This window comes from Callithrix jacchus, chromosome 10 (assembly GCF_049354715.1).
Source record: "Callithrix jacchus isolate 240 chromosome 10, calJac240_pri, whole genome shotgun sequence".
Classification (NCBI taxonomy): Eukaryota; Metazoa; Chordata; class Mammalia; order Primates; family Cebidae; genus Callithrix; species Callithrix jacchus.
In genome coordinates this window covers 97754655-97767724 of record NC_133511.1, presented here as the reverse complement: position 1 = coordinate 97767724, position 13070 = coordinate 97754655, and the positions used below count along the sequence as shown (strand labels likewise).

Here is a 13070-nt window from a genome sequence, read left to right as displayed (position 1 = left end):
TAAGGTTTCTCCGTGTCTATATGCTGCCTTTCCCCCTTCATTTCATCTTCAATACACCCTGTGAGGTAGCTACTGTTATTCTCTCCATTTCATGGATGGGGAAACTGAAGCCCAGAGGTGATGAATAATGTACCCAGAATCACATAGCTAGTAAATGGTGGGGCCGAGACTAATCACACAGGTCGCACCTGACTTCAGACCCCCTGTTTATAAGTACCTCATTATACTGCTTCTTAGGGAGGCAGAGGGTGGTGAACATTTTAGGGGAGGGGGAAGTCTCTAAGGAGCATGAAGAAAGTAAAGTATAAAGGTAAAAGTTGGCTGGGCGCTGTGACTCATGCCTGTAATCCCATCACTGGGATTAAATTTATTTATTTATTTAGGCCGGGCACGGTGGCACATGCGTATAATCCCAGCACTTTGGGAGGCTGAGGCAGGCAAATCACCTGAGGTTAGGAGTTCAAGACCAGCCTGGTCAACATGGTGAAACACCATCTCTACTAAAAATACAAAAAAAAGTAGCCACACTTAGTGGCACGGGCCTGTAGTCTCAGCTTACTTAGGAGGCTGAGGCTGGAGAATCGCCTGAACCTGGGAGGCGGAGGTTGCAGTCAGCTGAGATCATGCCACTGCACTCTGTCCTGGGTGACAGAGTGAGACTCTGTCTCAAAAAAAAAAAAAAAAAAGGTAAAAGATTTGGAGAATTCAGTAGACACGTTTGGTCTGCCACCTCCATAGACCTTTAGTCTGCCTTCTCTGCAGAGTCTCTCTTTTGGGTGGTCAAAACCACATGCAGTTACTAAGGGTTTCTTTTATGGCTTATAAACATCAATCCGTGGCTGCAGCGTGAGTAACAGCAGTGATACTTTCGGCAGAATAGTCAGTACCCTAGAAATAAATTGTATCTGGGCCAGACCCCACATGAAAAGTGGGGCAAGTAGCTCTGAGATGTTCTGATTAATGTTTCCAGAAGTGTCATGAAGAGAGAACAGTGCGCTCCCTACTCCCAAGTCTTCCAATGGAGAGGAATAAAGGCAAGGGTTACAGAAATATGGAAATCTGATGAAGGTCTGGGGAGACATCAAGCCTCTCCCCTGACAAAAACCATCAGAATCCTTCACCAGGACCCTTGCTGAGACTAACAACTCCCCTTCCCACGTGCACTGCTTCTAAGATGAATGAATGGAAATGGAAAATGCTTCCTTTCCCACCAAGCCCAGTTTGTCAGGTTCACTTGTCATGACCTCTAAACAACTCCAGACAGGACAGGTATTGAGTATTCCAATCCAACAGCTAGCTCACCATTTCATTTTATGCCACCATTATCCCCGAGACACTGCGGCTTTTTAATATCAATGTTGTGTTCTATGTCAGTACGGCATTTTCTCTTCCAAAAAGAAGGTGACCTTTCAGTTCAGGGCAGTGTGAAACAGGGACTAGAACATAAGCGTGGGTAGGGTGGAAAATACACAGGGCAAGGAGTTGGTTATGCTCAGAAGTGGTTCCAGGTCTTAGCACAAAACATGAATGTACTATAGACCAGGCCTAGTGGCTCATGCCTATAATCCCAGCACTCTGGGAGGCCAAGGTGGGAGGATCCCTAGACCTTGAGAGTTTGAGACAAGCCTGAGCAACATAAGAAGACCCCATCTCTACCGAAAAAAAAAAAAAAAGCTGAGCATGATGGCTTTCACCTGTCATCCCAGCTATTTAGGAGGCTGAAGTGGGAGGATTACTTGAGCCCGGGAGGTTGAGGCTCCAGCCTGGGCACTGCACTCCAGCCTGGGCAACAGAATAAGATCCTGTCTTAAGAACAAACAAAACCAAAACATGGATGCACTCTTGTGTCAGCATCTTACCCCCTTTGGGGTTGATTTGCACAACTGTAAAGGAATGAGGAGAATTTAGTGGCCACTCAGGCACTTGCTCGGCTCCTGTGTATGACTCACTGACCCCAAGAGGAGGAAGGGGAGCTTGCTTCTCTGTTTTCCTCCAGTTCCTATTCTTGGAAGACAGACAACAGACACACTGCACTTCCACGAGATAAAGGGGAGCAACAGATGCCCTGCAAAGGATGTATGCAGTGCACAGAAGGCAGACAGGTTCCAGTGCTTTCTGGTGTCACTATTAAAGGTTGTGCTGGCTTTACTGTGGCCCTCTGGTGGGTTTTGCTTCCTTTCACAGACGGGACCCGTAAATCCAGGGGCTCCTCCTTCCATGTCATTTACTTATACTTGGACGATCTGGTAAGTTTAGGGCTCATTCATTATCCTACTTTTTTCTAATAAGGATGTCCCCACCCTTTGCTGATTGGCTCTAGGTCATGTGGTCATATCTCCAAGTGGGAGGGAGCAGTTAGACTTTGGGACTTTGGACCTTGCAGATATTACTACCTCAGGAGAAACTGAGAGATAGAATGGATTGGGAGCTCTTCCAGGCACCAGCATTTCTTTTGCAGAGGCTCTGGGACAGCCATTCCATGTAGGTGTCATCTCAAGAGAGACACTTCTGGTTGCTCAGTAGTGATGGTCTTAGAGCACTGCATTGTAGAATGTCCTGATCTAGCATCCATTAGTGATGTCTGCCATGGGGATCTGGAGTGCAAATGGGAGTGGTTTTAGGTCTGGACCTGCCATCTCTTCTTTGGATATATTCCAGTGCTCACGCTCCCTCAGGACCTACGTGAATGTTCACATGTGGCTTAAAGCCTCCCTTCCTCTTGCTCTCTGCCTGCAGGATGTGCGGCGCGTGCCTGGAGTAGCCCCGACCCTTGTGCGGTCGGCATCTGAGACCAGTGAGAAACGCCCCTTCATGTGTGCTTACCCAGGCTGCAATAAGAGATATTTTAAGCTGTCCCACTTACAGATGCACAGCAGGAAGCACACTGGTAAGTGTGTCCACTATCCAGCCTTGGGCAAACATGGTTCAAGAGCTCCTTTTCCAGGCTCTCACACTGTTAAGGACACAGGTGATTTCCAGGATGGAAAGTAAGCACTGCTTTGAAAGGTCTGATCCAGGCGATGGATGGTGGCTGTGCGGCCATTTTACATTCTGATTATCCATCCTTTGTTACAGATGTCAGCAAACTGTCTTCCAGAAGGACAGAGCAGAGTGAGTGGTAGAGAGAAAGTGCCACACAGACCTGTGTGGGAATTGTGTTGGTGTTAGAATACTTTTAGCGTTTCTAAAGAGAGAGGAGCTAGCCTGGGAATATAGCATCAGATGGTTTTGGGAGATCTACTCTGAAATTTTGGAAGAGATAGATAGTCCAAAGGAAAACTTACCTGCTTGGGTAGTAATCAACCAGACAGGAAGGGGAAAATTGACTGTTGGTTTGATTTTTTTTGTGATTGCTTAAAAAAAAAAAAGTCCAGGCGCAGGGTCTCACACCTGTAATCCCAGCACTTTGGGAGGCTGAGGTGGGTGGATCACTGAGGTCAGGAGTTCAAGACCAGCCAGGCCAACGTGGTGAAACCCCATCTCTACTAAAGCTTTTCCTAATACAAAACAAGCCAGGTGTTGTGGCCCACACCTGTAATCCCAGCTACTTGGGAGGCTGAGGCAGGAGAATCGCTGGAACTCGGAAGACGGAGGTTGCAGTGAGCTGAGATAGCAGCACTGTACTCCAGCTTGGGTACAGAGTGAGACTCTGCCAAAAAAAAAAAAAGAAGAAAAAAGAGAGAGAGAGATGATGATGATTTTTGAGGCTATGCCAATGAAACTGGCTTTTCCCCCAGGTCAACGGGCCTGCTTCTGGGAAATAGAAAAGTGGCATTGTCTGGTGTTGCCCACCTTAAATGTGGACAGCCATGTCACAGAACGTTTGCTCTGGGCCTTCTGGGCACTAGGTGGGAGTGTGGGAGTGTGGTGAAGCCCCGGTTTTCCTACCGAGGTGTTGGTGCTGCCCTCTCCACAACCGAAAAACAGCATTACTGTTAGGATCACTGTTACAATTGTGTTATTACTGGTGATTTTGCTGTTGGGAAGCTGGAGAAAAAAGTGAGCTGCATTCAGATTTCCTCAGACCACTGGATTTTGCCAATTCACAGTGTACAGAGGATGCAATTCTGGTATAAACTCGAGTTTGCACTCAGTGGGCCACAGACTTTGAGGCTAAAGAGGAGAGGATCAGTGGCATGTTATATTTGTATCAGGTTCTCTACAGGTATATTTCATTTAATCCTCACTCACAAAACATTTATTAAGAGGGTAGAATATAGCAAAAAGAGGACTAAAACTCCCGCCTTTTGACTCCAGGTTATAATCCCCCTTCTCAAGGAGTTCGTGGTTTGTTTCGGAGCTAGGATATACACAAATGAAATGGGACTAAGAGAATACACGGTCATGTACTAAATCAGAGATGGGAGGTACTGATGAGTTTGGAGGGTGTCCAGTTTGAACTAGGGTCATATGATGAAGTTTATCAGAAGAGGAAGGGCTCGGGTTAACCAGTGAAGGCTGATAGGCTGGACAGAGAAAGAGATGAGCAGAAGCTCAAAGGCAAGGGAGGAGATCAGACTCAATAGGGGCATTGTCTTCTCCAGCTCACAGAGGTGAAGCATCGGGCACCAGGCTGGATAGAAATATAAAGAAAGGGGCCAGGCGTTGTGGTTCACACCTGTAATCCCAGGACATTGGGAGGCATAGGCAGGAGGATTGCTTAAGGGGTTCAAGACCAGCCTGGGCAATATAGTGAGACCCTGTCTCTACAAAAAACATTTAAAAAAATTTAGCCAATTGTGCTGGTGTATGCCTGTAGTCCCAGCTACTCAGGAAGCTGAGGTGGGAGGATCGCTTATGCCCAGGATTTGGAGGCTGCAGTGAGCTAGGCTCGCAGGACTGCACTTCAGTCAGGGCAGCAGAGAGAGAGAGAGAATTTGTCTCTGAGAAAAAAAATAAAAACGTTCCAGTGCTTAGGATTTTCCAGCCCATGGAAGGATTTCCATGGAAGGATTGTAGACCCAGATACAGCTCACCACATTAGACACCCTGGAAGAAATGTTGTAATGAGGGAAGGAAGGAGAATTGGACCGTTCAATTTCCAAGCAGGCATTGCAGACAAAGTGTCATTTGTGAGGCACATACAGGAGCCTTTTCAATGTGGAGACAGGGGCGGAGGACATTTAGTGTGAGCAGAATGCAAGGAGGACTTCAAGATGTGAGCTCTGGCACAGCGGGGAATAGAGGTTCATGAAGGAAACAGCAGAGGTTTTGAGGTTGGAAAGATAACTGGGGGCTGCCCTGCAACACAAAGGCCTGACTGGTTCTAGAATGGCTTGTTTCTGTCCCAGATGCCTGTGACTCAGATTCTCCTAGGAAGGTGGGAAGGCCCAGGGTTGCTCACTTCTCTTGGGGCTCAGGTTCCAGGCTGAACTTTCTGTAGTGAGAACAGGTGTGAGGCTTCTCCATTCTGAGACAGGAGGTTGGGTAATCCCATTGCTGACTTGTCTTGGATAAAAGGGACACCAAAAACTTTCTCAATGCTTTGGCTTTTGGTGTAACTTAAGGGTCTCACAACCATGGAGTCATGTTTGCTTGACTCAGGAACAGGGAGTTAGTAGCAGAGAACACCAGATCTTTGGGCCATAGAACATGAGGCTGACCTCAAGGCACGTGCATCCCAGAATTCTGCCTCAGATTCAGCCTGGGAGTTAAAGATTTTGGTTTTCGTTTGTCTGTGTATTCTCTGCTAATATTTTTTGAACACTCCTTCTGTGCTAGGCCCTGGACTGAGCCCTTTACAAGAAGGTCATAAATCTTTTGAAGTTGTTGGATTGTTGGACCCATTTTACAATGAAGAAACCACACCTAACGTAGCTATTTTTTTTTTTAATGGCAGATCTGGCTGTGAGCCCTGGGGCAGAATCCTCTGGCCCCTGAGCTGCCATCATTTCTAACTTGCAGGTTTGGGATCATCCTACCCTAACAAACTCCAGCAAAGTGCCTTAGGCATTTTGAGATCTGCTCAGTCCTAGTAGGAGATGTTGCCTTTAACGAGATCCCCATTTCCAGTATCATTTTCAAACAGAATATGTGTCTTCCTCAAGGTGAGAAACCATACCAGTGTGACTTCAAGGACTGTGAGCGAAGGTTTTCTCGTTCAGACCAGCTCAAAAGACACCAAAGGAGACATACAGGTTTGTAGGTTCACTTCTCATTGCTGGAAGTCATGTTCCTTTGGGCTAGGGTTGATTTCACCATTTTCTTTGTTGTTGAACATGAATGAGATAGTCAGCCATGTGTTTAGTTTTTCCAGTACTTTTCCCCCCGCATAATCTCTGGAGATTTTCCTTCTTTTAAATAAAGAAAAAGAAAGAAAAGGAAACACCCTACATTTCTCCTGCAAACCGCAGAACAGTGAGATCCCACTAGCAGTGGGCTGATGATACACTGAGCATCGGCAAAGAATGAGGGTGATGGAGAGTGGAATCCGATTTGTGGCATGTGATTCACTTTTCCTGTCTCTGACACAGCTGAGATCTTCCAGCTGGTGAGAAGCTGGACCTCTGTGGTTAAGAAATTGTTGTTCCCAAGACAGAAGTGGGTCCTGGAAGGTTACTGTGCAGAATCTGTGATTCTCGCTGGGCCTTAGGGTCTGGGGAAATCTGAGGGTGAGACAGATGCAAACATTGCAGGCGTGGCTGGAAATGCCGGGCTCCTCCAGCAGCCAGAAGTCAGCCTCATGGGCCTCGCTGTTCCTTGCGTTGTTAGGGCCGAGGCTAGACCTTCTCTGTCCATTTAGGTGTGAAACCATTCCAGTGTAAAACTTGTCAGCGAAAGTTCTCCCGGTCTGACCATCTGAAGACCCACACCAGGACTCATACAGGTAAAACAAGTGCGTAAACTTTTCTTCACATTTATTTTTCATTATTTTTTAAAACTATGTGGAATGAAATTGTGATGAGAGGGACTGGGAAAGACTCAGACTCAGTGGAGAGAAGGAATAGTGCATGGCTCTCTTTAAATAATAAATAATACTATTTTTTAAAGAAGGGGAGGGTGGAAATACAGAGGAGAAAGATGGGAAAAGAATGGCTGGAGTTTGCAGAATGAAAATGAAGAGATAAGCCAGGTCCCTACTGTTTCCAGTTTGTTGCGTCACACATTTTATCACTCTGTTTGGTATGATAATCAACTTTACAGAAAAGCAGCAGAAATTCTAGCAACATTCTAGCAACAAAAGCCAAACATTTACTCTTCTGAGAGCACATGTTTCATGACACTATTTTCAGAGAACCGAGTCCTTGCTCTGCTGAAAGTTAATGCCCCAGGAGCGATCTTGGTTTCTGCTGGACCAGTATCAGTGTGTGGTTATTATTTCCTTCATACTGGCACAGAGAGCAGAACAGGGCATTTATTCATTGGCTGCTGAAGGTTTTTGCTTTCTGCAAGGCTGGTGTGGTTCATAATACAGATAGCACCACCTTTGTTGCATATTTACTATCTTTGGAAAGAGGGTTAATGCTTAGCTTATCAAAGTCTTCACAACATGCTTGTAAGTAGAGTAAGGTAGGCTCTGGTGTGGTGGCTCACACCTGTAATCTCAGCACTTTGGGAGGTTGAGGTGGGTGAATCGATTGAGCCCCGGAGATCAAAACCAGCCTGGGCAACATGGCAAAACCCTGTCTCTACAAAAAATACAAAAACTAGTTGGGATTGGCAGTGTGCACCTGTAGTCGCATCTATCTGGGAGGCTAAGGTAGCAGGATCACTAGAGCTGCTTGGGAGGCTGAGGCTGCAGTGTGCTGTGATCCCATCACTGCACTCCAGCCAAGCAACAGAGCAAGACCCTGTCCCAAAACAAACAAAAAAAGTCAGATAGGCATGTTTTATTCCCATCTTACAGATGAGGAGACTGAGGCAATAGTAGTTCCATGGCTTGTCTAAAGTCACAAAGCTAGTAAGTAGCAAATCCAGTTCGGTCTGCTTCCAGCCCACCTTGTCTCACTTGCTTCTTTATTGGAGAAAGAGCAGGCATTTACTCTGCAGTCTGGGGAGCAGAGAGAGGCAAGTGGAGAGTCAAAGTCACCAAAGCTGAACACCATGGAGAGACTGAGAGGAATGAAGATGACGAGAGACAGGGTTTGGATTTGTCCATTAGGAGCCAGCCTTTGGGCGCCAGCCTAGGAAGAGCAGAGGAACAGCCAGGGAAAGAAAACACAACATCACAAGCCCCTGGGCAGCCCCAGATACTCGGCCCAAACTGGCTGCACCTACAGAGACAGCCAAGGCACCTGTGCCCCAGGGTTGGCGTGATGGGATCTTGCTTCCCTTCCTCAGGTGCCTCTGATGCTTCTTTGACTTAGTCCTGTGTTCGTCATTTGGTGGCAAAGTGTCACAGTCCCTTGTACCCTGCTGCCACACTCCTCGAGTATGTGCGACATGATCTGTTTCAACAGCAGACTGTTTAATACCACATTTGATTGGTCCCCAATCTGACCCTGGGACACCACACCGGGACATTTCTCAGTGCTTGTCCAAACAGTAGTTCTCAGAGAAGGCCAAGTGAGACCAGCAGTATCTGAGAAGATCTGTCGGGTGACACAGGGATTGGCTCCTGTGCCTTCTTCCTTAGGATGGAGCCACAGCTGCTTTTCCACCATGGCTAAGTCTAGGAGGTGTGATACAGGAAAGAGCATGGGCTCTGGAATTTGACAGACCTGGATTCCTGCCTGGATCTGCCCTCAATTGATGTCCAACCTCATCTGTAGAGTGGGGATAATAACGCTTCCCCTACGGGCTATTGTAAGGACTACATTAGGGTGTGTGTGTGTGGCGCCCAGCACAAGGCTTGGCATATGTTAACCATCAAATAAATACTAGTTATTGTTGCTAATGAGAAGGAGGCTTGGAAAGAATGTCTGAGGGCTCCTTGGGTGGAGAAGCCTCAATCTTTTGGCAAGCTAATTAAAAATCTAAGAACCACGCCCCAACTAGAATCTTCCATACAACAGGATATGCTCTCAGTAACACTTTAAGAGAAAAACAACACATAACATGCAAACTGGTATCAGTGATTTATTTTAAAGTATCCAGCCCATCCAGAGTATCTGCACAGAGAGAAGTGTTAAGGTTCCAGTCACAGCTCAGATCCCTGGACAGTGATCACTCAGTAATGCCCAGGGTGGTGACCCGGAGGCTTCTGCAGCCCATTTCAACTCAGTTCCCAACTTACTCAGCAAGAGCAAGAAATTTACAGTTAAACATTCTATCAGAGGAGACTGAAACAAACGTTTTTCCCCTTGATTATGAATTGCTCAGATATTTCCTCCAGCTTGACTCATTCCTTGTCTCCCATTTTCCAAGTTTTCTGACCTAAGAATATAACTTTTCTACAAAATTTTGATCCTTAAAGCCCCCAGAGGTGCTGCTGTTTCAAGGCTGCCCGGGAAAAGAGCTCAGTTGGTTAGCTCAGGGACGCAACGCTGGGGGAATTCAGAGTGGGTGCCTTGCGATGACTTCACTCGGGCCTTGATAATTGAACTTGCGCCCATCTCTTCATTGCAAGTGTCTCTGACTGGCAATTGTGTCAACAGGTGAAAAGCCCTTCAGCTGTCGGTGGCCAAGTTGTCAGAAAAAGTTTGCCCGCTCAGATGAATTAGTCCGCCATCACAACATGCATCAGAGAAACATGACCAAACTCCAGCTGGCACTTTGAGGGGTCTCCTTCGGGGACAGTCCTGTGTCCCAGGCAGCACAGTGTGTGAACTGCTTTCAAGTCTGACTCTCACATTCCTCCTCACTCACGTCTCTAAGAAGGGAACTTCAGCTGATCTTCTTCATCCAGCTTCCAAGTCAAGATACCAGTGCTTCTGGAAATGAGCAGGTGTGCCTGGAAGAGTTGGTCTCTGCTCTGCCTCCTTTTAGTTGACTCACAGGCGCTGGAGAAGCAGCTAACAGTGTCTGGTTAGTTAAAAGCCCATTGCCATTTGGTCTGGATTTTCTACTGTGAGAAGAGCAATGGCTGATCATGTCCCCCTGACCCTTCCCTTCTTTTTTCTATGCTCGTTTTCGCTGGGGATGGAATTATTGTACCATTTTCTATCATGGAATATTTATAGGCCAGGGCATGTGTGTGTGTCTGCTAATGTAAACTTTGTCATGGTTTCCATTTACTAACAGCAACAGCAAGAAATAAATCAGAGAGCAAGGCATCGGGGGTGAGTCTTGTCTAACATTCCCAAGGTCAGGCAGGCTGCTAACCTGGAAAGCAGGCTGTAGGTCTTCTAGGCAACTTTTAAAACTCATGCATTGTAAGCAGCTGAAGAAACAATCAGAACTAACCAGTACCTCTGTATAGAAATTGAAAAGAATTTTACCATTCAGTTAATTCAGTGTGAACATTAGCACACTGCTCTTAAGAAACTATGAAGATCTGAGATTTTTTTGGGTATGTTTTTGACTCTTTTGAGTGGTAACCATATGTGTCTTCATAGATGTACATATCTCATGCAAATGAAGGGGAATTCATTTTCTTCATTGGGGTATCCTTAGTGTATACAAACCATGCTGGTTATGTGGCTTCAGGTTGTAAAAATTAAAGTGACTTTAAAAGAAAATAGGGGCTGGTCCAGGATCTCCACTGATAAGACTCTTCTTTAGTAACTTTGGGTCTACAAGTATATGTGAAAAAAAATGAGACTTACTGGGTGCGGAAATGCATTGTTTAAAAGTGGTTGTGTGTGTGTGCGTGCGTGTGTGTGTGTTGTGTTGTGTTTTGTTTTTTAAGGGAGGGAATTTATTATTTACTGTTGCTTGAAATTGTTATGTAAATATATGTCTGATAATGATCTGCTTTTTGACAACTAAAATTAGGATATGTATAAGTACTAGCTGCATCACTGGGTGTTGATCTTACAAGGTATTGATGATAACACTTAAAATTGTAACCTGCATTTTTTCACTTCGCTCTCAATTAAAGTCTATTCAAAAGGAAAGTGGCAAGATTCCATCAGCTGTATTGTGTTCAAATCTCAAGGCCACGGCGCCTCTTTCAAACAGTAAGAGGAGACAGCACCAACATCGATGGCTACTAGTGAGTCTATCCAGGTCCTGACCACAATTTATTTATCTCTTTCAAACTTCAGGAGGGAATTATCTATCCTAGAAGCAGCAGAGAATGCCTTCACCTTGCATTACAGAGTGATTTTGTTTGTGCTGTGGTTGGATGGGGTTTGTGGATGGTGTGGTGAGAATTATGCTTTTTTCTTGTCGTTTGTTTTTTTGAGACAGAGTCTTGCTCTGTTGCTGGGTTGGAGTGCAGTGATGCAATCTTGGCTCACTGAAACCTCACTGCCTCCCGGGTTCAAGCAATTCTCCTGCCTCAGCCTCCCAAGTAGCTGGGACTACAGGTGCGTGCCACCACGCCCAGCTAATTTTTTTGTATTTTTTAGTAGAGACGAGGTTTCACCATGTTGGCCAGGATGGTCTCGATGTATTGACCTTGTGATCTGCCCACCTCGGCCTCCCAAAGTGCTGGGATTACAGGCGTGAGCCACCACATCTGGCCAAGAATTATGTTTTAAGGTTTGTTTTAATCAGGTTATCATTGCATCACTTCTTATTCCAGATCAGCAAAAGAGAATGGAGAGATGGTCATGATAACTGGTCCTTTTGAAAAGTTCACAGATGCTGCACTGGGAGAGCATAGGCTGAACACCTAGTACAATTGAATTTACAAGAGTACTTGCTGTAAATCAGCTCAGCAGATTGAAAACTGCTCAGCCTTTCCAGGGCAGCTGAGTGTGAAAGCAAAGATCTATATCATCTATAAACTATAAACTCTCTTTCTGGTTCTAGTGTATGGTTTTTGAATTATAAATAAGGAGATTAATTTGGTGCAGCCCTTCTCATCTCCCTTATCTTGGAATTTGCATGCATTCCGGGTTTCATTTCTTCATTTAAAATGCGTCTCAAACAGATGGAAGCCTAGCATGGAGACCGTTCTGCATTGACGTGCAGCTCAAAGTTTGGGCAGCCTAAGAGTCAGGTCCAGAGGCCCCTCTTATTTTGCATCTGGCTCTTGCATCACTGTTAATTATAGCGAGTGTGGTGACTCATTTATATCAGCCGTTTTTATCTTTTCCTGCCAGAAGACAGCATTTCTCTGGAGAAGCTCAGGACAAGCATGGCAAACGTCAGTGAGTCAGAAAGAGCCAGGTCCCACAACAAAAGTACAGCCACACTGATTGTTTCAACTGCATGGGGAAGACCAGAGACTCTCAGATGACCCTGCAAGTTCAGCTTGCTATTAAGGTTGTGGGCTTTGGAAAGCAAACCAACCTGGCTTCAAATTCTAAATCTCCAGTTTCCTTATCTGTGAAGTGGGGACAGAAGTCCCTGTCTGATAGGATCATAGTGAGGAATAATTTTTTTTAAGTATGAAAACATCAAGTACATAGCAAAGGCTTATAAACATTATGGAGGAAAACCATTACCCAAGAACTCACTGGCTCATTTCTTTTACCTCCCCCTCCTCCACGCATCCTCTTGCAGTGTCTAGCCACTTACAGGTCAGCTCTGCAAAATGATACAAAGTCCATCCCCCTCTACCCCAACTCAGAGTTATTAAAACGTTTTGCAGCAATTGAGCTGCTTGCCATCCTTGCCACGAAGAACATCTCTGCTTGCTCTTTGTTTTCTGGAAAGCACTTGTGAGCACTGGGTGTGTGTTTCTGAGAACCACGGTGTTGCCCTTCCATAGGCTGTGAGGAGTAAGTGGGTGAAAGTAGGTCAGTGCGAGCTCCCTGTGGCCCAGGCTTCAGGTGGTGTTGGGTGCAGTGGTCAGCATGTGCCCTCTTTCATCTTGCTTTATTTACTGTAGCACCTCATTTAGGTATGACTCAGTACTCCCAGCTCCCCACTCCTCTGCTGGATCTTCCCAGACTCTTCCAGTCTCCTGGAGCCTTCTCCTCTCTGAACTTCGGTAGCATTTAGAGTACATTTAACATTAAATAGAACTTTAGATCAGGATCGTGCTTTTCCTTCCTTTTTGATCTTTAGGACAATCCTGTAAGGTAGACAGGGCAAGTGTTATCCCCACTTTACAGATGGGGAAAGTGAAGCTCAGT

The 13070-nt window shown here is 45.8% G+C and overlaps 1 protein-coding gene across 9 annotated transcripts in view; it reads left to right on the top strand.

Moving 5' to 3' along the window:
- The window catches only part of WT1 (WT1 transcription factor), a 46440-nt gene extending 35508 nt beyond the window's left edge, over positions 1 to 10932 (top strand). For 6 of the 9 annotated variants that reach the window (XM_078340806.1, XM_009007880.5, XM_009007882.5 and 3 more), the window contains 4 exons: positions 2737 to 2887; positions 6048 to 6137; positions 6743 to 6835; positions 9537 to 10932. In XM_078340806.1, the coding sequence (XP_078196932.1) occupies positions 2737 to 2887; positions 6048 to 6137; positions 6743 to 6835; positions 9537 to 9658 (456 nt within the window). In that variant the 3' untranslated portion in view covers positions 9659 to 10932. The remainder of the gene's footprint in view (positions 1 to 2736; positions 2888 to 6047; positions 6138 to 6742; positions 6836 to 9536) is intronic. The other 3 variants (XM_078340807.1, XM_078340805.1, XM_009007881.5) reach the window with 1 other exon arrangement.
- The last annotated feature ends 2138 nt before the right edge of the window (positions 10933 to 13070 follow it).